The sequence below is a fragment of the Clinocottus analis genome, unplaced genomic scaffold, assembly GCF_023055335.1.
Source record: "Clinocottus analis isolate CAN_PGR_092001 unplaced genomic scaffold, fCliAna1.0.p SCAF_24, whole genome shotgun sequence".
NCBI classification, from domain to species: Eukaryota; Metazoa; Chordata; class Actinopteri; order Perciformes; family Cottidae; genus Clinocottus; species Clinocottus analis.
The window spans coordinates 5,610,764-5,635,322 of record NW_027175976.1 but is presented as its reverse complement, the minus strand read 5'-3'; the positions used below and the strand labels follow the sequence as shown (position 1 = coordinate 5,635,322).

At 44.2% G+C, this 24,559-nt stretch overlaps 2 protein-coding genes across 3 annotated transcripts in view; one reads left to right on the top strand and one right to left on the bottom strand.

Moving 5' to 3' along the window:
* atp11a (ATPase phospholipid transporting 11A) overlaps positions 1-9,041 on the bottom strand; it is a 36,003-nt gene extending 26,962 nt beyond the window's left edge. For both annotated transcript variants that reach the window (XM_068590403.1, XM_068590402.1), the window contains exon 1: positions 8,732-9,041. In XM_068590403.1, coding sequence (XP_068446504.1) covers positions 8,732-8,776 — 45 coding nt within the window. In that variant the 5' untranslated portion in view covers positions 8,777-9,041. The remainder of the gene's footprint in view (positions 1-8,731) is intronic.
* A 1,471-nt stretch (positions 9,042-10,512) lies between these two features.
* tubgcp3 (tubulin gamma complex component 3) lies at positions 10,513-21,958 on the top strand. The gene is made up of 23 exons (XM_068590952.1): positions 10,513-10,694; positions 11,726-11,833; positions 12,293-12,360; positions 12,547-12,624; positions 12,719-12,927; positions 13,545-13,708; positions 13,926-14,038; positions 15,072-15,197; positions 15,306-15,374; positions 15,478-15,610; positions 15,723-15,889; positions 16,727-16,837; positions 16,958-17,066; positions 17,708-17,897; positions 17,999-18,134; positions 18,223-18,291; positions 18,388-18,523; positions 18,694-18,782; positions 19,125-19,256; positions 19,358-19,498; positions 19,583-19,699; positions 19,794-19,888; positions 19,994-21,958. The coding sequence occupies exons 1-23, from the start codon at positions 10,619-10,621 to the stop codon at positions 20,058-20,060; spliced, it is 2,703 nt and encodes a 900-aa protein (XP_068447053.1). The 5' UTR covers positions 10,513-10,618; the 3' UTR covers positions 20,061-21,958.
* The last annotated feature ends 2,601 nt before the right edge of the window (positions 21,959-24,559 follow it).

Genomic DNA, 24,559 nt, shown 5'->3' with positions numbered 1-24,559 from the left:
CTTTTAATTTTTTCAATCTCCCTCCGATGTGTTTATTTCCAAACTTTTCAAACGCCCCTCTCCTTCTCGTTAATGGCAGCACTTATCGGTCTTCCCTAATGTCTAATGTCTGTCCTGTTGGGACACGGCTGCTCAGTGGAGCATTACACAGTTTGTGTTGCCGGTAATCATTAGTTCACTTGACAGACAAACACCGAAAATATATATACACAAATAAATAAATAAAGGCTGAGTCTGCAAGCATCTCAAATCACAAATTCCAGCTGCAAAAAAAAAATGGCATCAATCATCAATTACTCCGCCTATAATTTCTTGTTTATTCAATTAATTGATTCTCCTTCATAAAGTGGCCGAAAGCTGTGAAACATTTTTTCATGCATTCCTCATTGTGTTCCCACAGCATGTGAAGTTCAAAGTCTCGTCTTCCAACAAGTGGAACAGGACTTATGGAAACCATGAGCCTTCTGGGTTACGATCCACAGACAGCGATTAAGCGTTTCTTTGTATTAATTCATTCATTTTTTCTCCTCCCGATTATATTTGTACTATCTCTTACTGTTCTTGTCTTATCTGTTGTCTATGCCGTTACATTATTCGGCACTGACGTCATGCTAAACACCGATGCGTCCTCTGCTTTGTGCTGCTTTTAGTTTATTCCCCTTCATCCGAGTTCAATTTGCTCTGTCGGGTTCTCAGTTGAGCCTCGCTGCCCCCCGTTCTGGTCCCAATGGCTCACGGTCACATGTCCCCATGAATCCTGCTGCCCTTCGGTGTCACCTCGGGAGACCAACACAACTCAGTGTGAGAGAGGGTGCAGGAGAGGAGAAAATTACTAGATGGTCAGTTTGTTCTTCATTATCTCCCCGACAACCACGAGACGAACGGTCCCGACAGCGACGACGCGCAGACTGCAACTCGGTTTATTTTAATCCCCCCCGGTCCCTGAAACTGCTTGGCAACCGGTGTGATTACACATCTCAGCGGGAGGGTGGAGATCACAGGACGAATCAGAGGGACGAGGGGAACCAAACGGCATCATGGGGCCCTCGTGAGAGCCGTCACGTGACGAGGGCCGAGCCCCACGGTGGGAATGGATTTCCAGAAGTGGAAGTGAGACCCTCAAAGCGGTTAAAGTTCAAAGACGTGCAGCAGATAACTCCAGCAACACCTTTCTTTATCGTCTGTGACTGAAGGCTTTTATTTACATCGCGATTAAATGCACTCTGTGTCACACCGCTGCAAGAAAATCTTTATTGCACACAAGACAACGTGAAATCCTTCACCGAGCAGACTGCAGTTAAAATATACACAAATGCACTTTGCAATGCACACATCCTGGAAGAGAGCCAGAGGGCCCCGCATCCACTCCACTCCTGCCACCAGTGCTGACCTCAGGTATTTACAAGACGCTGCTGCTGCAGTTGAATTTACTGTGTGTGGATCTTTCAGACCACTTATAACTTCAGAGGGGAGTTTACTTTACGGCAACAAAAGTTTTGCACCTTTAAATATTTCGAAAACAGGAAGCAACACACTGGCAGGAGTTCAATCGGTGCAGGATATTTACTCTCCTGCACCACAGCAGCAGCTACTGTGGTGCGGGTCCTACTTTTAAAAGTGAGAGCAACATGCAACAAGGTCAATCAATCCATCCTGCAGATTTAGTGCCTCGTCCAACCTCACGGTAGAAACAGGACTGCTGGGTTGCAAGTTTCCCGGTGGCCTCTTTCGTTCATGTGCCAATTACGCTCAAATATTAATGCGCCGATGATTTATTCATATTAAAATGCTACACAAAGCACATTTAAAAAGGATGCCGTGTTGTCATTTGGGTTAACTTTGTGTAATGGAGATCTACTCGACCATAGTTCCATTATATAAATATTATCTTTGGATTTTTTTTCCCTGTTTGTGCAGTTTCTGCCACCAAATTCTCAGCGGCCTTTCTTTTTTTTTTCGAGAATCCCTTCCAGCGTACTGCCGGTTAAAACAGCGGGAGCCTTTGTCCTCATATCCATCACATACTGCAGAACACTGACAACGTTTCGACCCAAACTTCCAGATTGAATAACAGTAGTCTCGTCATCATCTAGTCATGTGGAAACCTCAATTGAATACATCTATGAAGCGCAGATGAAGGACACTGCGGCTCTAATGTGACAACATGCCATCTCAATTCTATAAGAGACATTTCCAGGCGCAGTGATCTGTGTGATCTCTGTATTATATCACTTGGCGCTGCTCTGCTCGGGCAGCCTGCCGGTGTGCGAGGGAGGATCGCAGTCGTCTCCTTCACGGCGGCTGCCAAAGTGCATCGATAACATGACAGAATAATCAATGTCGTTTCATGTGCGCGAGTTGTTCGGCTACGGGAATCACTGCGGCGCTCGGCAGCTTACATTCGCATGCTATTCCCCGCCATGCATCATCTGCCGCTTCCAGGAAATAATAAACACAGGTTTGTAGCTTGTCGCCTGGCAACAAATGCACATTCAGGAAGAGGATCTTTTATACGTTGTTGCGCTACAGCCTGCTGCATAAGTGGCTTCACAAGTGCTCCCTTTGGATGCCATTGAAAAGCTTTTAACTCTGCTTCAGGAGCTCCATATTCTGTGAAGGAAATTAGCTCAAAACGCACTCAAACGTCAGTATTATTCAAAGAAAACAAAGATACATGCAAACAAAGATGAATCAATCCTCTAACGACATGTGGTCAGCTTTCCATTTTGTGTGGATGTAAAGGATCTCAAAACTTGTATTTTTGCAGAAGTTACAGAGAAGACAGCAGACTATACTTCTTTAACAGCCAAAATCAAAACTTAAAGAGGGGTTACACAGAAATAAACTGATTTAATACACTTCCTGTATTTGAAAGCAGAACCATCAATAAAAGCTTGAAATGATCACAGTTTGACTTCACCTTTTGTTCAATTTTGCATGTAACAAGATCAAATCCAATTTGTCCATCCAGCAGAACTGAAAGTAGTGGTGCATTTTGAAGTCCTGCATCAACCGATGACACAGTCTCATCACTTCGCTAGAATCAGGATGAACACACACACACACACACACACACACACACACACACTCACACACAGTGAGAGAAGGCAGAGGCAGCACGGATACGAAACAAAGTCAGGGAGAGGACGAAGCAAACAGCACAAGACGGATACGACTTCACTTCGGCGTCGCGCCAACTGAAGCGTGAGGCGGTATCGTTGAACCTGAACCAGACGTTTGTCTGACGCACCGAAGCAAACGCCAATCAGCTCCAAAGGCCGCACATTTCTCCCCGGGTGAGTTCCATCACAAAGACAACACCAAATGAGCTGCTCGCCAGTCACTACTGCTGTATTACGGACAGATGTGCGTCAAACTCTTAATGGGACTAATGGGGACGAGGTTAACCAGAAGCCATCAATTTCTTGCAAGATGGGAAAAAGTAAATTCTGCTTCCCTACAAACCAATAATCCAGATAATCCATAGTTCTATAATGATGCTGGTGTCTCAAGAGTTGGGGCTGAAAGGAAGAGTGCACCGTCAGCATTTAGGAAGAGCGGGAGGAGAGGGGGGCGGGGGTACACTCCCTTCCCCTCTCGTCCTCTCTTCCTCCCTCTCTCTCTCTCTCTGACATGAGGGCCGGGGGGAGTCGACCAGCCATCACTCGCTCAGAGAGGAGAACATTAAGGTGTACCTGCACCTCTCAGCACTTTCACCGGGCAACCCAGAGCAAAGTTATTATGATGACCCAACTTCCAACAGCTCTCTCACTCGTTCTGGATCTGCCTCCATGCACCATTAACCCGGGCCCATCCATCATCTGTCCGCTTGTTCAATAGGCTGTAATACACCGTTAATGTTACCGCAACGACACCGAGACAAGCCCTTAATGGAGCTCACGCTCCTCAGCCGGTACCGTTTGGGCCAAGTGAGGAGGAGTTTACCGCTTTTAAGAAGCAATAATACAGGAACGTATGTATCAGCAGATTGGACGCTTTAAAAAGCCGCTTCAGAAAAGGAAAAGACAAACTAACAACACGACATTGGCTGGATTTTAACGCTTTTTCTTCCAAAGTCAAACAAAAGGTTGGGAACTTTATATAACAAGAATATATTTGAAAAATATTTAAAATAACTACTATTTTGTTTCACCGGCAGCCCAAAAAGCTAAAGATTTTCAACCTACAATGATATCAAACGCAAGTGTTCTCAATAAATAACCCCGATACGTTGTGTATATATATTTACAGAACATGTTTATAGATGCAAATAAGCATTATATATACTGTACTAAATGTGACTGACAGTGAAGCAGCAGCCAGTCGAGCAGTGGAACAATCCAGAGACCGAGTGGCTTAGTGAGAGCAGTAAATCCTGCAGGTAAAGAGGTTAACCCTGCTGCACTTTGTGGATTGTGGGCAGTATGGACGTCCAGGTGTTAAATGATTAGCAGGAGGCTGAGAGGAAACCTGCCACTGTTGGTACACACACACACACACACACACACACACACACACACACACACACACAAAAGCTTCAAACGCCACTATACCGCAACAATATTGATATCCTTTCGAATAAAACACCTTTTTCACTGAGTCATAAGAAAGAACGTGTACAAACGCATCAAGAGACTCATGCTATGGTTTTTTAAATCAATATTTGCCACGACTATTGAGACTTGAAGTGATTTGGCTACTTGAATAGTATTGGGTTATTCACGATTATTATTATTATTATTATGTTTAGAGATAAATACATTGTTCGTGGGAAGTTTATTTTGCTTGTTTTGGGTGACAAGTGCATCAGAAGAGTCACCAAATGACAAAAATCCTTCCTGGATCAAAGTGCTGCCAGATTGTTTCATTATTTGACTTTTACAGCACATCGTTGCTTTTAGTACACTGTGGCTACTAATTAAACCTGTGACACACACACACACACACACACATGCACACACGCACACACACACACACGCACGCTGTACGATGACCCCATAAGTAGCTACACAGACGTCAGCCCACATTATCAGCCAGTCTGCTTATGAATTATTGACAACCAGACAGAGCCGGGAGTTCATATGATCCGCTGCCCTCTGCGTCACCTGCTACTACTGAATTCCACCGGCTCGCTTACCGGGAGCGCCGCGGAGACGACCGTATGGTCACCGGCCCCCGACTCCGGGCGGTTATTCCTGCCTCGCATGCACAGACCAGCTAACACGCGTCCACGTGCCAATTAGAAAATGCAGCAGGTGGAAAACAGGCAGGAGGAGATAAGTGATAGCTGTAATAAGGATTAAGTGTGCGAGGGTATAGTGAACACCAGTAACCCTTTAATCCACCATGTGGAGGCAGGAAGTCAGGCGGAGAGACAGGAGACTCACTTCCTGTCCAGGAACACAGATTCCTCAGCAGCAGAGGAATGCGGCCCGGCTCGTGACTCAGCGCCACACAGACACCAAACAAATACTCGTTTCACTCACGGCTGCGAGCGATACTGCAACTGTTCATTCTGCATTATTAAATCATTGATTGCAATTCAGATGCCATTACCTTCTAACTATCTAGATTTCATCCTCTTTTATATGAACAAGAGAAAATGATACAAATGCAAAAAAAAAAAAAAAAGCTCAACAGTCATTTTTAACAAGCAGCAGACAGATTATTTTCACCTGACAGCTTTAAGTGCTGTTTAACGACCGGAAAGCGTAAACAACCAGGGGCTGGTGGAACCAACGGCGAACTTGTTAAGCACATATGCAACCACCAGGAAACCAGTAACACCGCATTTGTGCTGTGTTGTTTTGAAAGGAGCCGGTATGTGTGTCAATGTGATGAGCTGGCTTCCTCTTCCTAAAATAAATAGGTGGCGAGTGAAGAGCCACTCAAGGGCGAAAAAGAGACGTACGCTGGGTTTGTCACGTGAAGAAATGAAAGACATAGGAAACCAGGATATCTGAGAAATGAAACTTATTTGATTTCTTTTTTTATATGATTGAAGGTAACAAATAAATAAGCTTGATTAAAAAAAAAGGACTCAGATGATGGAAGCAAATGGTTATATTGTGAGAAAAGCAAGAACAAGAACACTTTGTCTATATTGCAGCCTGATAAATTGTGCTTTCTAAAACTTTGAGAGCCTAAAGGTACCCCGAGAAGAGCAGAAGAGTGCGAGTAAGTACAGTACTCGTACACCAGGTCTCAGTGCTCCTACTTGTCACTGTGATTACATTTTGTTCCCGCTCAGCCCGGAGAGCAGCGACAGCCACAACCATTACGACTCCTCACACTCTCAAAGATAGCCGAGGGCTTACGTAACATCCTCCGCCTTCTCCCTCCATCGGAGACACAAAGTCACCCGGCGACGCTTCAACTGGCCGACCTTTTATGAGAGTCATGAGTTCATGAAGACATCGGGCGAATTAAAGAATGCTTTCACATCGGTGATTGTGTAATTAAATGCATATTTTAAAAAAAAAGGTGAGGGTCTGGGGCAGCAACTAAGAAATGTCTTCACTGGCGATTAATCGGCTCATCATCGCCTTGATATCGATTTGGCTTGAAAAATAACGTCAAAGATGAATCGAGTGTCAAATAATTTCCCCCGTAATTCAATAATATTTTATTAATGGACGAATCGTTTCAGCTCCGTGAGTCTCTGGAAACATGTACACCTCCTGCACACTGACAATGACGAGAATGACACTTTCTAAACAGATAAAAACACATTTCTGAGGCGCACCGTGTCCCCTCTGATTGTTTGACATCTTGTGAACATAACATACTGTTTCTAGTCTGTTAAGTGTCCAGTTAATGGGCAATTACCTGGAAACGCATCGCTGCAGGTCATGTGTGCGATGTGAATCACATCTGCTTCATCTCTTTGTCTGTGTCCTGATAAAAGATCAAATCTCAACATGCTCAAAGCGACAAGGACGCCGTTTTAAATCAACTGCATCAAACGAACTCTCGTCGCGTGCCATTTTTCCTTTAGTTCTGGTTCAAAAAATAACTTCTACATGCGCGTTGGAGCAGAGCAAATGGAGACATTATGCCTTTGAATAAAGAATGCATCTCTAATTGGCTTCATTTACAGATGTGGTCATCTGGACCCTGCATCTCAACGCTGTCTCCTGTTATTGACCCATATTTCATAAAGTACTGGTATTGACAACCAGATAAATGTTCCTAAGCCTCATCTTAAGCATTCAGCGGTCTCTTTACATCCGGGTTGTTGTTGTTTTTTTTTGCTGCAGCAGTGCAATCACTTTAACCCAAACCCATTTGTCTAAAGCAGTTATCCAGATCAATTACAGCAGCAGACCTCATCAGCATCCCACATCCTCCCAGTCACAGGCATGTTTCTTACGATAAAGCTCCATTTCGCCCTCCACGCGGCCGGGATTTGATCTAATCAGCCATTTGCAACAGTTGGGAGACTGTGTCTAAGCCCCGGCTGAGCGTGGAGCCGGGGCTTAGACCTCGCCGGCTCTCCTGCGAGCGGGGTTTGCTCCGTTTGGATTATTGTGGAACACATTACCGCGGAGCCTAATGCAACTCTTATGGGCCGGCTGCTCCACTGCTGAGTATCGATTGGACCAGAAGGGGGAAAACAACTGGATTACATAATTCATGTTTCCATTTGTAGTATGATTCAACTGGGAGAAGACGCGAGCGAATATGAGTTCAGCGAATCTCCAACACAGTCATTTTTATCTGATGCTAAACAAGTTTGAACGCAGCTGATGTGAACATGGCGCCAAAGTAAATCATTTGTAAACTCGGAAAGTTATTTTGTAAATATGAAATCGGTCTGCAAATCCAAATATGCAAACACATTAAAAAATATATGTGAATACATTATAATGTATTTGAAAGCTGTCAACGTGACGAAGATGTTCACACACACTTTTATCATGCATTTGTAAATAATTTGAATGTATTCACAGATATTTGTGGAGTTTGTTTGTGTATTTGCAGATCAGTTTTATAGTTGTGAAATATAATTGTGAGTTTATACATTTGAGGAAGGTTTGTGTTTCCAGACTACATGTTTGTCCACAGATTGATCTGTTCACACGGATATTATAGAGACATATCCTCCCCCACATGATTTAACCTTCTGTTCCATGACTTGATAATTGTTGTCTGTGTACGTCTCTTTGCATGTTCTGTCATGAACATCCTGCCTCACAACTGATAACTGCTGCTGTGACTCCTCCTTTCATTTATCTGAGCACCATTCTGATTTGTTTGACTGAATGCGGGTGTGTTTGAACATGACGAGCTACAATATTTAAATGAATATCTGTAGATGCTAAATAATAGTTGGAAATATTTACATCTGCCAAATCTCATAGTAGTTATCAACAAACCCCCAAATAGCACTTCTAAGAATATTGTAATAGTTTTACGACACACCAAGGTGACTGTTATGACGATTGGTAAATAGGTAATCCACTATAAAACCAATAAAAACATAAATATTTGGACGGGGTTTTGAACTCTTTAAATTGATGTGTATGTGTAAATAAACATTTTAAGACACAACAATGATTCATGTCGAAGGTGTTTTCTAGAGTCAGTTTCCCAATCGTTTCCCAACGAGATTATTTCCACTCCCTTTTGCGTGTGTAATTTAATCTGGATGAGTCCGAATTTGAAAGCAATTATAATACAAAGTATTGTTTTTTTAAAAGCCGAGAGTACACGCGTAATAACAACTCACATATCTGCTGATGAGGTTCCGCAGAGTGCTGAAATCCATCCCCATCCTGTTCCTCTTCCTCTCCGGACACTTCTCGAGGACTCCTGTTTGTTTCTTTCCCAAAGGTGACTTTACTGGAGTTGCTGCTAACTTCTCTTTAATTCTCCTCCTGTGTCCATGACTTTTTACTCCCTTCTCTTCTTCCTGGCGAAAAAAAGGGCTCGGTCCGACAAAAGCTGCTGCAAACAATTGTAAAGCTCAACTCACCTCCGGGGACGGAGGCTTTACTAGGAGCTGGAGGAGTTTGTTCCTGCAGGCTCAGACAGGCTGCTCCTCCTCTCACACCAGGAGGAAACACGAGTGACTGTCTCTCGCTCTCAGCCTCTGCGCGTGGACTAATAATCTGCTTGTCTCGCGCCGCGGCCAAAGAAGCTTTTCTCTCACTACGTCACGAGAAACCAGGTGGCGGCGCCGACTCTAGGTGGGCGCATGCGCACTGTAGTGTTTTTTTTTGTTGTTTTTTTTTGTTGCGTAATTGATCCAATGTTTCAGTTAATTGATGTGTTTCCTTGTGGCTGCCACACAAGACTAACAATTATTTTAATTAAACTGATCAAAATGCAACGAGTGAACAGTGCTTATTTACATTGTGTGTGTGTGTGTGTGTGTGTGTGTGTGTGTGTGTGTGTGTGTGTGTGTCCGTGCGTGCGTGCGTGTGTGTGTGTGTGTGTGTGTGTGTGTGTGTGTGTTTGGGGTGTTGTCCAGATGTGGGACACCCAACTGGTGCTGTCCACTCAGACAGTGCTGAATTCATTTAAAATAAATCTCGTGCAGTCTAATAACACATTTTAACTATTGTGACGCAACTTTTTCATTTGATATATTCAACAAGTCCAATTCTTAAGTAGACAACTGCAAATTAGCAGAGTTTAAATAATCTTTTCAGATATATTTTATGAATTATTGACGCATACATAATATGTAAAATAATGAATGCATTAGTTTGTAAACGTGGTTTGTATCGGAGAGGTCAGAAGGGTCAGAACTACAAATTATAATGCTTTGTTTGGGGGGGATGTTTTTATCTATTTGTCCAGCCTCTGTTTCCTGGAGACGTTTTCGGCGGGTTCTGCTGGAACACCAGCGTCAAAGTTGCTACAGCAACTACGACTATATCCGGTTTAAATTTTCTAAATAAAATACATGATAAACTTTTGTCACCTCGTACAATAATTTTGAATAGATTAAATTATATATATATATATATATATATATATATATATATATATATATATATATATATACATATATACATCTATATATTGATATAGATGTATATATACATAACCCTGTTCAAAGAACATTTACGTGCATTCATTAATATGCTGTATTTTCTCTCTCTGTGGCTTTTGGAGTATCATTTAGACAATAATCACATGTAGTAAATAGACAGCTTGTATCTTGTGTAATCTGAGGGTAACCTATAAATTAATATTTGTGATTCTTTCAGTAGTAATGTGTAACAAAAAAAGTTGAACAAATATTTAAAAAAAATAGTAATCAGCAGATTTGAGAGATTATGTTAGAATTTAGCTGTTATTATTGACTTATACGTGTTATATTGATCATTACATTTAATATTATACAATAATAAGATTAATTCATTTCATAGCTTCAAATGTTATCCCTCTTCATTCATGCTTTCAGATTGTCGAGATGTTTGCAAACAGAGAAGTGATATGCTCTTATTCTGAAGGAAATGTGCCGCTCGTCGTTGTCATATTCTTCGTGGCTTCATTCAACTTGTCAAGATGGCGCTGTTCGTAGTGGGAGACCTGAGTTAGTTTAGATTAGTCACTGCCATTTATTCAGTTATTGGGCTACAAAAGCAACACTAGCCACGACAGCATGGCGACCTTGGATCAAAAATCGCCCAACGTGCTCCTCCAGAGCCTCTGCTGCAGAATCACGGGGAAAAGCGAAGGTACATCAGTTATGGTTGAAGCTAGCGTGCTCTGCGGTCGTCCAAGAAATGTCATTCAAAACTTCATTTAGAAAATCTGCACTTTATCGTTGCTTCTTCCAGCTCTAATCCTCCATGTTTTACACACAATTTAAAGTCATCGACTGAGTCATTATCGTCTACTGAAAAAATCGGCTTATCATTTACACACCTAGCAGTTCATATTTTGATAATAATCCAAACTTTTCACACCGCTGGCGCCGAACGAACCTTCTGTGTTTCTGTGACGTAAAGTAGTAAAAAACGGTGTAAATTCTGCTGAAATTTAAGCTGCGTGGTCTTTGTGACATATGCCGAATTATAGAGAGCATATTATTAATGTGTTACCCGCCTTGCAATAAAGCAAAAGCGCCCTTATTTATCAGACTGATTAAAAATAGAGATGCATCGATGTTGGTATCACTTTAGCTGTGCTGGACCGCGGTAGCGGGGCTAGGTCCCCCGTAGCTGTCAGTCAACGGGCTTGGCTTGACAGTGCACATCCCGCTCAGCAGCTTCCAGCTGTCACTACAACACCCTGTTAGCTTTGGTTTAATAACGTGGGAAGTTGTTTACTGAAGCTTTTTGAACTATTTGCTCGCTCTTGTGATGACCAACAGTGTGCACGGTTATCGGATGCACCCGCTAGCTGCAGGCCTCCTTCCGGTGGATGCATGCAGCTCATGGCTGCACGATTGATTACAGATAACATAAACATGTCTTTGTATCCATATCTTTGTTTTTGTTTTTTTTCCAGTCTCTGTAACGCGGTTGCAGCTTTCATTTCACCATCAGAGACGCCAAAGCTTTGCAGTTTGGACACAATGATGTTTGTGTTTATTCAAAACCATTTTCAGAGAAATAACTTATTTACACCAGTGTCATAGTGAGACTAAAGTATCATACACTTCACTAGCCGTCAGCATGTCAGTCATTTGTACTTTACTTCAAAGTGCTGCTTGCTTGCTTTGAGTTTTTTTAGTCATTAGCTGTTATTGTTTTTATTCCTTCAGCTGAAGTTGCCCACCAGTTCCAGTATGCTGTGCGAGTCATTGGCAGTAACTACGCCCCCACCATTGAGCGGGATGAGTTCCTGGTGTCTGAGAAGATCAAGAAAGAACGTAAGTGCCTTTTGGTCTAATATCGTCCCCCAAAGACCACACATTCATGCTCTCTGTTACATGAACACTGTAAGAACAGTACAGTATATTCTTCTATTTAATCTGTGGGACATGTGTCTTGATACAATCGGCCCGTCTATGTTGCTGTCAGGTGGTTAACAGATGAGCTCCTTATTTGCACTTTGCCTTTTTTTAATGTTGGAGCCACACCACAAAAAAAGTCTAAACTCTTTAAAAAAAAATGCGGGGGTTATGGAGTTTCCGTTGACATCTGTAAATTAATGACATCAAACTTAAAAAAGGTATTTTTCTATTCATCGTGTGATGACGAAGTACAGAATGAACAGACCTCATGTTCCTCACCAATTCATATGCTCTTACTCCGCGGTTTAAGTTTAGATCCCAAGTAGGCTTTTTGTGGGAAGGTTTGGTTATTTTTTTGTCTCGATGCCGTTTCAGTGCTGAAGCAGAGGAGAGAAGCCGACGCTGCACTATTCTCAGAGCTGCATCGAAATCTTCAGACGCAGGTTGGGGTTTCTTCTAATAAAGGGACAATTGCTCTGATGCAGCATGTTTACCGAACCCAGATTATGCCTTTTGTTTGGAAATACAATGTACTATTGATCATAACATTTAGATAGAATTATACCAGGATATTGTAGTGCTTTGATATCTACCCAACAGATCATGATTGAATTTCTCCTGTTTGACAGAGCGTTCTGAAGCATCGCTGGTCGGTTCTCTACTTGCTGCTCAGCCTCTCTGAAGACCCCCGCAAACCTTCCGGCAGGGTGAGACGCACACGTCTTCTGTATTAAGAACTTGATGCTGATGAAAATAATAAACGTATAATAATAATAAAGCATGTGTCCCCGTCCTTCTCAGGTGGGAAATTACGGGGCCCTCTTTGCCCAGGCCCTCCCAAGGGACGCCCACTCCACCCCATTCTACTGCACCCGGCCCCAGAGCCTGGCCCTGGGCTACGGGGACAGGAGCACCGGTCTGTCAGCCAGTGTGGGGACCAGCGGCATCTCCAGTCTGGGAGTATACACTCTGAACGGGCCCACGGCCACGCCGCAGTCACTGCTGGCCAGGTGAGCAGGCCAACGTAGTCTTTTTAGTTATCAAGTTACATCTTCGTAACTGATTCACACTTGTCAGCTGTGTTTAAGCAGATTCACTCTCTGGAGAGAAGAGAGTTATTTATCCGACGCTCGTCCTGTAAAAGCACTCAGCGCCAGATAGAGGCATCAATTAGCGCCAGAAAATACACTTGCCTCCCAGTCCGACCTCTTGGAAATCTGTTTTATGAGGCATCAGAAGGCCATTTCATTCCATTTGTCCTTTTTAATAATGCAAGAGTCCTTCAGTTACAAATGACCGTGAAGCTCTCTCCAGGCTCACCTTTTCAGTCATGAAAGGGCAAATCCTCACTTCGAACATAAAACAAGGTCTCATGGGTTTGAAATTTATTTCACACTCCAGAAAACACAAAGTAGCAGTGCTTCAATTAAACCAAGATGAGTGCGGGCTTGTTTTATCTGCTGTTTCACGTGCTTTGTTCAACTGAAGACCTTTTCAAATGCATGCTAAGGCTTCTTCTGAAATTTCAGACCCACATCATTTTCAGACCCACATCAGAGCAAAATCCAGATGTTAGTGAAAGGACAAATGTCGAACTCTTAACAGTAAATCTGTGTGTGTGTTTCAGTCAAGCTCCTCAGTCTGCAGCAGGCAGCCAGCCTCTGGGGTCCCGGCTGGCCTGGGCTCTTCCTGCGAGCTGCTCCCCCTCCTCCGCTCTGGCGGCGCTCGCCACGCGGCCGGCCCTCGGACCTCCAGTCCCCTCGTCCAGAGCGATCCGTCCTCGGCCAGACGGTGAGGGACATGTATGAAACCCAGAGTGACGGCAGGTCACAGGCTAGACCGGAACATTAATATGTTGTGGTTTGTCTGAACTGAATTGAAGGCCCCAAAAAAGTCCATATTTGTTCATAGCCTTAACTTCCACTGTGACCCGAATGCTTTCCTTTAAAACAGAGAGCATTTACTGTGTTCCTAGTACATCGTAACTTCTGTCCTCTCGTCGGGGCAGGGGAGGTGAGCGAGGCGGCGCTGGTGCGGGACATCCTCTACGTCTTCCAGGGAATCGATGGCAAGTTCATCAAGATGAGCGGCCAGGAGAACTGCTACAAAATAGACGGCAAGGTACGTGAAGCCAGCCCCGTAAAACCTATTTAATAGACCGCTCGGTGGACCATCAACCCAGAGTCACCTCTCAGTGCAGTTCAGTTCAGGTCATCACCTCAGAACAACTGTGCAGATCATGTGGCGTATTTGAAAGTTGTTGTTTTTTTACATTAAAACAAGCAGTTTGTCGACTTTTGGGGATAATTTGTTTCCGTGTTGGACAGGTTTTCCTTCAAGGCATGGTTAAAGTAATGGCCCCCATTATGCAGAGTACAGTAGCAAACATGACATCAAGACGGTTGTTGTTGATTGGACATCAAAAGAATTATTCAACAGATCAATATGAAGCTCTTTGGCTACGGGCCACATCGACCTCTCTTTTCTTTTTTCATCCCTCCTTTTATTTTCCTCTCACGTGTTATCGATGGGAAGGCCTTCGATGTAACCTGTCCCATATCCGCTCCGTGGTGCTAAACTTAGACTCCTGTTTAATCTGCTGTCACCGTCCTGATGGACACGGAGCCACTGAGGCCGAGGATGGAGATATTTTGGACTCCTCTGTTTCCTTTTAACTTCCCTTTTGTAAAGCTCTCTGTATAAGAGGTTCCGTTGAGCAGATAAAAAATTAATGTATCTTTTAAACGTAAAATCATACTCAGCCGGAAAACAAACCTGTTGCAAGGCGGCCACACAAGTGAGTGAGGCTACATTATGTTATAAATCTGTCAGAGCTTTCACAATGAAATTTGTGATGGACGATGCTTGCTTTAAGTGTAGTTACGTTTTTGTCTCCCTATCTAGTCGATGCCATTCCAGTGTGTAATACTCCTCTTAGTTCCTCTTAATGCTGCAAAACACAGAGCTATTTTACTGTAAAAATATACACATTTAAATCCAGGTTTGAAATATGTATTACACAGCTGTATTGTTACGTAAGGAATGAAATCATTCATAATAAAAATAGAAATACAGTTGGGTTTTTTTGTTGACACAAACAATCATATGCATACTATCCTTCCTGTTATGTGTAATGTGCGCTGTGCCCCACCAGGTGGTGCTGTGCAAGTCCTTGAGAGACACCAGCAGCCGGCTGGCCGAGCTCGGCTGGCTCCACAACAAAGTCAGGAAGTACACCGACGTCAGGAGCCTGGACCGGGCCTTCGGACTGGTCGGACAGGTGTGTCTGCGTTTACCTCGTGCTCGTTCTTTCTCCATCCAATCCACCGCTGACGTGCATCTTTCCGTCCCCGTGTCCTCCTCCTCCTCTCTTCTTCTCCCCCCTCAGAGTTTCTGTGCCGCCCTCCACCAGGAGCTGAAGGAGTACTACAGGCTGCTGTCTGTCCTCCACTCCCAGGTACACGGATCAAACCGCACCTGGCAGATTTAGACACAGGCAAGATAATAGAAACGCTGGTGGATAATTAAACTGCTATAATGTGTGTGTGGGGTGGATTTAGTTGCAGGTGGAGGACGAGCAGGGTGTGATCGTGTGCACCGAGAGCAGTCTGACTCTCAGAAGGCTCCTCGTGTGGATGTACGACCCCAAAGTCCGACTCAAAACGCTGGCTGCCCTCGTCGACTTCTGCCAAGGTGGGTTGGGCGTGCCTGTGTGTGGGTTTCAGAGAGTGAAGGTTGACACACTGTTTAATGTAGTATTTGAGTATTACGGTGTGTTTCATTCAGTTTGTCTGTGTGTGTTCAGGTCGGAAAGGAGGCGAGCTGGCCTCCGCCGTCCACTCTTACGGGAAAACGGGAGACCCGCAGATGAGAGCGCTGGTTCAGCACATCCTCAGCCTGGTGTCGCACCCCATCCTCAACTTCCTGTACAGGTGGATCTACGACGGAGAGCTAGAAGACACCTACCACGAGGTACACACTTGGTGTTTTTTAGACCTGAATGTGGTGTCCGAAGCTTAGTGTGAGAGATGCATCCTGCTTCCCGGAGGTCCAGCGGGGATTTACTGGTCATTGTTCCATTCAGCTGCTCAGACGTTTAAACCCAGAGAGAAAGAACATTACAGAGAGGGCGAGGGGGGGGCAGCTTCTTCAATGAGGACGGATGAGAGGAGTGTAATGGAGACCCAGGTGATGGATGCTTCTCCTTTCTTTCCCCCTGCGCCTCTTTCTGCTTCTTTCTCACACACACACACAGTATTTATGTGTCCAGTATTAACCATTAGTCACCACTGGACTCTGGTCTTAAGTGCTATGTTGAGGAAGACTGAGACAAAGTTATTACACCTTTCAGAAGGGAGATTACCCTGTACATCACAGACACACACTCACGCAGTGTCTGTTAATATACGTGCCATAAATAACAGCTGTAATTATGGAGTAAATACGAGAGGTTTTAAGTTGCGCCATGAGACACAAATTAAATCTAGATTTTCTGTTCAGCTGCATTATGTTTTACACTCGATGCATGTATTCAGTATTTCTTTATAGCGCACGAGGAGCCGAGTTATGCGAAGGCGGATCCAATTTGTGTGACTTCATCTCTTCTCATGAAAGATATTGGCCATTAAATATCAGAAACCCATTTACTTAACCAAGCGTGTCATGACTTGATGTAGTCGGTACACATCATTAACAGCACATGATTTTTACTTCACTCTCGTCAAAGGTTTCACGAGGATCCTTTCAGTTTGAGGTTTTTGTCGTCGTTTGATCGATTCTAAAGTAATATGTGATCATTCTTTTGTGTAGTTCTTTGTAGCATCGGATCCTAACGTGAAGACAGATCGCCTTTGGCACGACAAGTACTCCCTCAGGAAGTCAATGATCCCCTCATTCATCACCATGGACCAGGCTCGCAAGGTAAACACACACACACACACACGTCTCTGTGTGCATAACCATAGACTGGCTTATCGCGCCACATCCATCCGAGACCGTTTACCTGAAGTCACACAAACTTATTATCTCTGTCCCCTCTAGGTTCTGCTCATCGGTAAATCCATCAACTTCCTGCATCAGGTCTGTCACGACAGAACGCCGCCGAGCAAAATCACGCCAGCGTCCACGTCTGCAGACACGCCCAAAGATGGTGAGAGACTCACTTTCTCCCTCGTGTTCTCTCGCTTGTTTGCAGCGGGAAAAAAAGATTTCTCAGCATGTTTATATCTGTGCTTGGTTTCTGGGTATAATTAGGACTGAATTAACTTGTGTTAGTTCAAAGCGACATGAGGCAGAAGCAACATGCTGAATATGTAAAAGTATTTCTGGCTTCATTGGATCGCTGCTGTTTGGTTTCTTAACTGCATCACTGAGCAATAAGACGCCTGTCCTTTTTGTTTTGTCCTCGTATTGACAGAGTTATATTGATGTCGGCTCCTGGACACTGATCGATGCTCTTACGGCTGGCCTTGTGCTGCTCTTTCGACTATGAAGAGGAAAGAGGCATACTTAGCTGTATTTTATTGATTCAGTCTGAAGGACTTTATCTGACCAGTTTGATCTGCAGCTTTTACTGTATCTGCAGAGGAACATCACGTTCTCTTAATCGTCCAGCAGCGGTGTTTTTGCCAGACGATGTATTCAGGCTCGACCCCAAAACGTGTCTCTGCATGGCGTTGTAACAGACGGCAAACAGCACAGACCGCTTATATGTGCACCCAACAGCAAAAACTAGAAACGTAAAACTAATAATCGGCCCCAAAAAAAGAACCTTTTCATGTCTCGTCCCAGCTGCAGAGCTGCTGTCAGACCTGGAGGGGGCGTTTCAGGAGAAGATCGATGCCGCCTACTTTGACACCAGCAAATACCTGCTGGACGTTCTCAACCGTAACTACCTGCTGCTGGAGCACCTGCAGGCCATGAGGAGATACCTGCTGCTGGGCCAGGGAGACTTCATCAGACACCTCATGGACCTGCTAAAGTTAGCATCGTGCACACCTCGAATACATCCTGAGCTGCCACTTTGTGTGTCTAAATCCTATCATCTCATCTGATGGTTTTCCCAATCTTCTTTTGTCCCAGGCCGGAGTTGGTGCGTCCTGCCACCACGTTGTATCAACACAACCTGACCGGCATCTTGGAGACGGCCGTCAGAGCCACAAACGCTCAGTACGACAATGCAGAGATCCTCAAGAGGCTAGACGTCCGGCTGCTCGAGGTAATGAGTGTGTGTGTGTCTGTGTGTGTGTGTATATCTGACTTCTTTATCTCATTATTTTTTACATCTGTTTTTGTGTTGGCTCCAGGTGTCTCCTGGTGATACAGGCTGGGATGTGTTCAGTCTGGACTACCACGTTGATGGACCCATTGCTACGGTAAAACACACAGACACACACTTCCCAACATATTGTCAATGTATCGCCGCTGCTATCGTGTATTAATTCAAATATATTTCTGTGTGTGTTTTTCAGGTCTTTACAAGGGAGTGTATGGGCCACTACCTGCGTGTGTTCAATTTCCTGTGGAGGGCCAAGAGGATGGAGTACACGTTGACTGACATTTGGAAGGGACAGATGTGTAATGCCAAGCTGCTCAAAACCATGCCTGGTACACACACACACACACACACACACACAAAGATGTTTTTTATGGATGTTCAGATGAGGATTCCTGTAGTGAGAAACACAATCTGTAGTATTTTCTTGAAGATGTTTTTGTCATTTCCAAGCTTGTCTTTTCTCTGTTTTTCACCTGCCTGATTGCTTTTGACCCTCCAGAGTTGAACGGCGTGCTGCATCAGTGTCACATCCTGGCCTCCGAGATGGTCCACTTCATCCACCAGATGCAGTACTACATCACCTTTGAGGTCAGACCATTGGCAGCGCCGGTCTGAGCGCAGGCTGTAAAACACGAGTAAAAAAAAGAAGTAGTAATTACAGCAGGAGAGGATCTGCTGCGTCTGTTAAAGGCGACGCAGCATGAAAGTGATTCACAGGATCAACAGTAGCCTTAAAGTTAGTGAGGTTCACTCTATTTGAGAAGGAAATCTTCCTTTTTTAGCTAATTTAACCTCAGCTTTTACTGTTGTGAAAATAAAAGTAGCGATTTATACAAATTACAAGCACCGTATTGACCTTACACAGAAAGGTGCCACCATCACATCTGATTATTATTAAAAGGGCAACTTCATTCCCGGGGGTTTGTGTAGGTGCTGGAGTGCTCCTGGGACGAGCTGTGGAACAGAGTGCAGCAGGCGCAGGACCTCGACCACATCATCGCCGCCCACGACATGTTCCTCGACAGCGTCATCTCACGATGCCTGCTGGACAACAACAGCAGGGTAACACACACACACATGCACAGTTATTATGTTTTATTTCTCCGCCTCCCCTTTTGCTTATACATACATTCCTTGAGCTCTGCTTCTATCTGTCCACCCAGTCTCTTTTGAACCAGCTGAGGGCCATATTCGACCAGATCATCGAGTTTCAGAGCGCTCAGGACTCCCTCTACCGCTCGGCACTGGAGGAGCTCGCCCTGCGGCTGCAGTTTGAGGAGAAGAAACAACAGCGGGAGGAGGAGGTGTGAGGTCCTCTTGGAGACAGATGAGCCTGCGATGGAAACAGAATAGTATTTAATATGACACCGTCATGTCTGCTGATTCAGGGTCAGTGGGGAGTGACGGCCGAACAGGAAGCGGAAGAGAAGAGGAGGATTCAGGAGTTCCAGGACACCATACCAAAGATGCGCTCCCAGCTCCGCATCCTCACCCACTTCTACCAGGTAAGCAGCCTGCGCCTCCTCCAGCAGCAGCTGTCCATCTTGAAGCCAATGGGCTGTTTTCTCCTTTTCACACGCTGGCCTCTCCGTCCTTCAGAGCATCGTCCAGCAGTTCCTGGTGTTGCTGATGACCAGTACAGATGAAAGTCTGCGGTTCCTCAGCTTCAGACTGGACTTCAACGAGCACTACAAGTCAGAACAGGATGCAAAACAAATATGAATACAATAAACATCACAGGTCTATTTGTTGTACGACCCCAATATTTGCTTATAATTCTGATTTTCCTTCATCTTCAGGGCCAGAGAGCCGAGGCTGCGGGCGTCACTCGGCACCAACCGAGGGCGACGGCCGTCCAATATCTGACGCGACGATGGCATCGACAAGCGAGGCTTCCAGTCATTGGAGCATTGGGGATGACATCACAGGGGCGGGCCCGGCCAGCAGACTTGAAGCGCCTCATGTCGAGATGATGTCATGCCTTGGAGGAGCGACCACCCCCCCCCCCACACCCACCCCGGCACTGCGATTGCCAAGTGATGACATCACAGCGGATGGATCCCTGCGGCGGATCGCAAAAGGAATAAAGTCCAGAATATCAAACTTTTCGGAGCTCGCCGTGACACGCAGAGCGGACTGCTGGGAATTCTGAAAAACGTGAGGTGAATTTGGGGAATTGGAGGTTGAGGCGGTGAAACAGTAGCAGCTGTCAGACTGAGCTCCCCGAGTCACACAGGGCCACCTAACATGGCATGCCTTATTCATGAGAGCAAAACAAAAGCGTTTGCGTCGGCGTGGTTGCCAAATCTAGTCCCAACACACACATAATGTATGTACATAGAGTTTATGCAACTATGTATGTGTATATAGTATGCGTCTTTACACGTCAGCTGTTACTTTGCATCTTCTCACTCGGGTTCAACCGATATGGCTCTGATATTGATATTTTTTCAATTTTTGTATTTGTAGCCGCTATTAAAATGAAAAAAAATTGAACACTTTTTAGTTCAGTTCTTCCTCGGGACGAAAGGGATTCGCTCTCTGTGAAGACGTCCAGCATTCACAGAACGTCTTCAGCTCATTGACTACTTCTGCTCAGTATTGGCACACCAGTATATCGGTCTGACCCCAGAGCTCCACTCTCCTGCTTGAGATCCAGGTTTTTTATTTTTATTTTAGCGTGTCAGGTCAGCTGTCCAATCACAATCACACAGAGGATTTGCATCAAGCACACGCCCAACGGACAATCCTGCTTCCACTGACATGAAGATGAACCTGGCTCATACAGAGAAAAGGTCTGTTTACCACTCGTATGTTAATATCTGACGTTTTGCTTTGAATAGATTCGTTCAGCGTTACATTAGTGAGGATTTGGAAACATCGCGACGCTTCCGGCTTCACCTCGACTGAGAGCCGACTAATGTAAAGAATGTTATGAAGAGGATTGTCTAGAAGTGCGGTTTCCCTGCTCTGTGTCCTTCTGTCTGTACGAGAGATGGATCCTGTCAGAGAAACGATCCTCACAACAACCACAACAACCTCACTCTTCTCACATACATAAACAATAGCAACGATATAAATGTTCGTGTTTCTTTAGAATGTGTAAATATCCTGAAATGAAACCATATTTAAAGAAGTTAATGGTTATAAATGTCGACTTGAGCAGTTTATTTTTTCTGAAAACAAGTATATTCTGACATTGTAAAGAAGAAAGCAGAGAGTGTTGTTTGTAGTGTTGTGTGAAGTTTGCTCCATGCGCAGTGAGATGAAGATGCTGTGGTTCAGTATAGTGGAGCAGCTCCCCAAACGGATCACTTTTTATTAATTTGACATAATATTTGCTGGTAGAAGACAGTCGAATGCTTTTTTTGCTGTTTATAAAAGGCCAAAAATGTTTGAGATTAACATTTTAATCCTCCAGTTATACAATCATATGAACCGCTGTAAGCATTGAGCTCTGATCCTGGGTCAGAGAGGACATATATCTAAAAGACAAAAGGTGAAAACCACACAAGCGTAGTTTAAAGGACATGGTTAATGTAGTATAAGAGAATCAGAGGGAGGATCTGGACCACAGCTTTTAAGTCAGTGAAACTAACCGATGCTGCACCAGTGAGCTGCTCTCTGGCGGTGAGTTCCTCCATGAACATGAACCTGGGTCAGCACTCCTGCTCCGTCTATTCTCTCCATTGTATAGCACATAATGTATAGAATAAAGGGAAACAAACCATCCCGTTCCTCTTTAATAAAGTTTTTTATTCATGTGTTCTAGTGTGTGTCTGAGCTTTTTCCCATGATGCTCAGCGGCTCGGCCGCTGGGTTCACAGGAATTAACTTGAACGGACTGCCACCTACGGGCCAGACATCAGAGAAGATGGTTGATCAAGTCGTGGTGAACTTCACAGAATCATTTCCACGTTTGATTTACGGTCTGTGAGTTGCAAGATGGAATATAATTGGTTTCCTCATCTGAGCTGAAAAGTTCTCCACCCAAGCTTAAAACACACCATTATAAGTCAATGAATCACTTAGAAAGTTACTACTTTAGGCAGCACTCCATGAATGTGTATTATTGTTCCTAAAATTAGTGGATTTGAGAGGGATGGATTAAATCAAGAATAGTCCAAATTACAGCAGAGGCGGTCGAGATATCCAGACCTGCACCTACAATTTTAGTCCATAATCATAAACATGCTTCAATATAACCAAGTGGATTGTGCACTCGGGTATCGGACATGTTTGCCCTGTGTGTTTCAGACTGAACTGTGCAAGAGGAGAGCCACCAGAGGGAGTACCAGCTCCTCTTTTCCAGCCTCCATCCTCAGTGTCTTTTCTCCTGACATTAAGGTGTTCTGTAGCGCCGTCCTACATGGACATAACTGTTGCTATTGTTCATTTGCTGCTGGAGGTTTGAGGAAGACGTTCACACAATGCAGAGGGAGGTGTGAAAGTCCCATCACACACATGCGGTGTGACCGTGAGCCTCTTCTCCCTGGAGAAATGTGTTCAGTCTGCCTTCATTTCTGTCTCAAAAACAACGTTCTTTCAGCGGTGTGCGCGTGAATAAATAGCAGTTCATTTGTCCAGAGAGCCATCTCTTCCAGGCCGATGCATAACAACCCTTCTTCCCTTTGCGGATAACACTTTGAGAAAATTGTCAATTTGGAAAGCCAGAGTACGTAGAAGATGAGTCCTGACTGCTCGGCTGGAACAGACGGACTGGGATCCTCGTTTCTGATTTTCCTTCTTTCCTCTCCTCACAGCTTCTCTATGTGATGTATTGACGTGTTTATAGGCGTTTGTCTATCACGTCAAAATGGTTTCTGATCACTTAAGACATCCTTCCCTAGTATTCCCAGCACCCCTCACGTCATTTTCTCTCAACAGAAATAGCTTCACTCTGCCGACCTTTATATTGAGCAATTCATCTCCGACAAACTGACCTGGTATCAGTTAATTCATGTGTCAGTGGTCTTTGAGCGTTTGACAGCCGTGGATTTTTCTTCCTTTTTTTTTCCTCTTAAAACATAAACTCTGACTGTAACTCTCATTATTTGACTAAAAAGTGATTAGTAGAAATTGCAAAAGTAGTCTAAATATATGTAATGACTCACGACTGACGATTCTCTCGATGCCCTCTGACCTGTGGCTGTGTGTCCTCGTGCAGTGAACCCTTCCTAACACCACAGACACACATCCAGCTGCCGCTCACAGACACATCTGCACTTCCACCAGCTGCAGACTCGAGGTCACACCAGCTGACATCCAGACAATATGTTTGATACTTTTTCTGGACATTTAGCAACGATTGCGTTCGATAAACGCTCAAATATTATATGTTTGACTTTTACATCTTGATTGCCGACATAATAGTTTAATAAATAAAGGATTCTGTGCGTTTTGGCCATGATTTTATTTTTAGCGTCAGGCAGCTTTTAATTAGCCTTTTCACCTTTATGATTATTTTTTTCCTTACAATGTTCCAGAGAGTTTCCTCGACAGAACCATCTTGTATTCACTTCAGGTGAAAGACAAAGTAAGTTGTGTTGAGTTATACAATGAGCTGCTGTTAGTTTTTAGAGGAATAAGCATAATTTAAAAAATCTACGCTCTTACAGGCAGTTAAATGAGAAGATATATCCTCTCAGATAGCTTAGCTTAGCATAAACAGGGGGAACAGCGTGAGCCTGGCTCTGTCTATAGGTAACAAAATGACCGCCAATAGCACTAATTAACATGTTACATCTTGTTTGAACTATTCTTTTGGTAGTTGATTCCATTAATAAGACGTGATTACATGAGTTGTTCACGAATCTCATGAAAGGTTATATTTTGAGTTTCTACAGAACAGCGCCATGAGGATGACACATGGCCCGTTTCCTCAGCAGCAGGCTGTATTTATCTCTGTTCGACCCGCTGATACAAAGCAACAAGACCAACTGTCATATCCCATCATGCATTAGCCGGGCTGCAAATGTATGAATACCAGCTGAAGAATAGTCCGCCAGTCCTCCTGTCCCCTCACTGTTCCTCATTATATTCGGTGAATGTCATTAAAGCAACGGCTCGTTCATTTCCCCACGACTGACTCGAGCCCAGATCCTCTTTTGTGCGACCTTCTAACGCTGTTTTAAGGTGAGACATAGAAGGAAGAAGAGAAGAAAAAAAATGCTTGTCTGTGTTGTCGAGCCAGAAAATGACAGCTGACATTTACTGGCATTTCTGGCATCAGGTGTATTTGAGGGAAATCGTGTTCCTTCTTTTCATCCCTCTTGTCTCTGCGTTGAGCGCCAGCTGTACCCAGAGTTTGCTTTAGTTTAACACAATGCAGGAAGCACAGGCTAATGCAGAAACGCTGTAATATG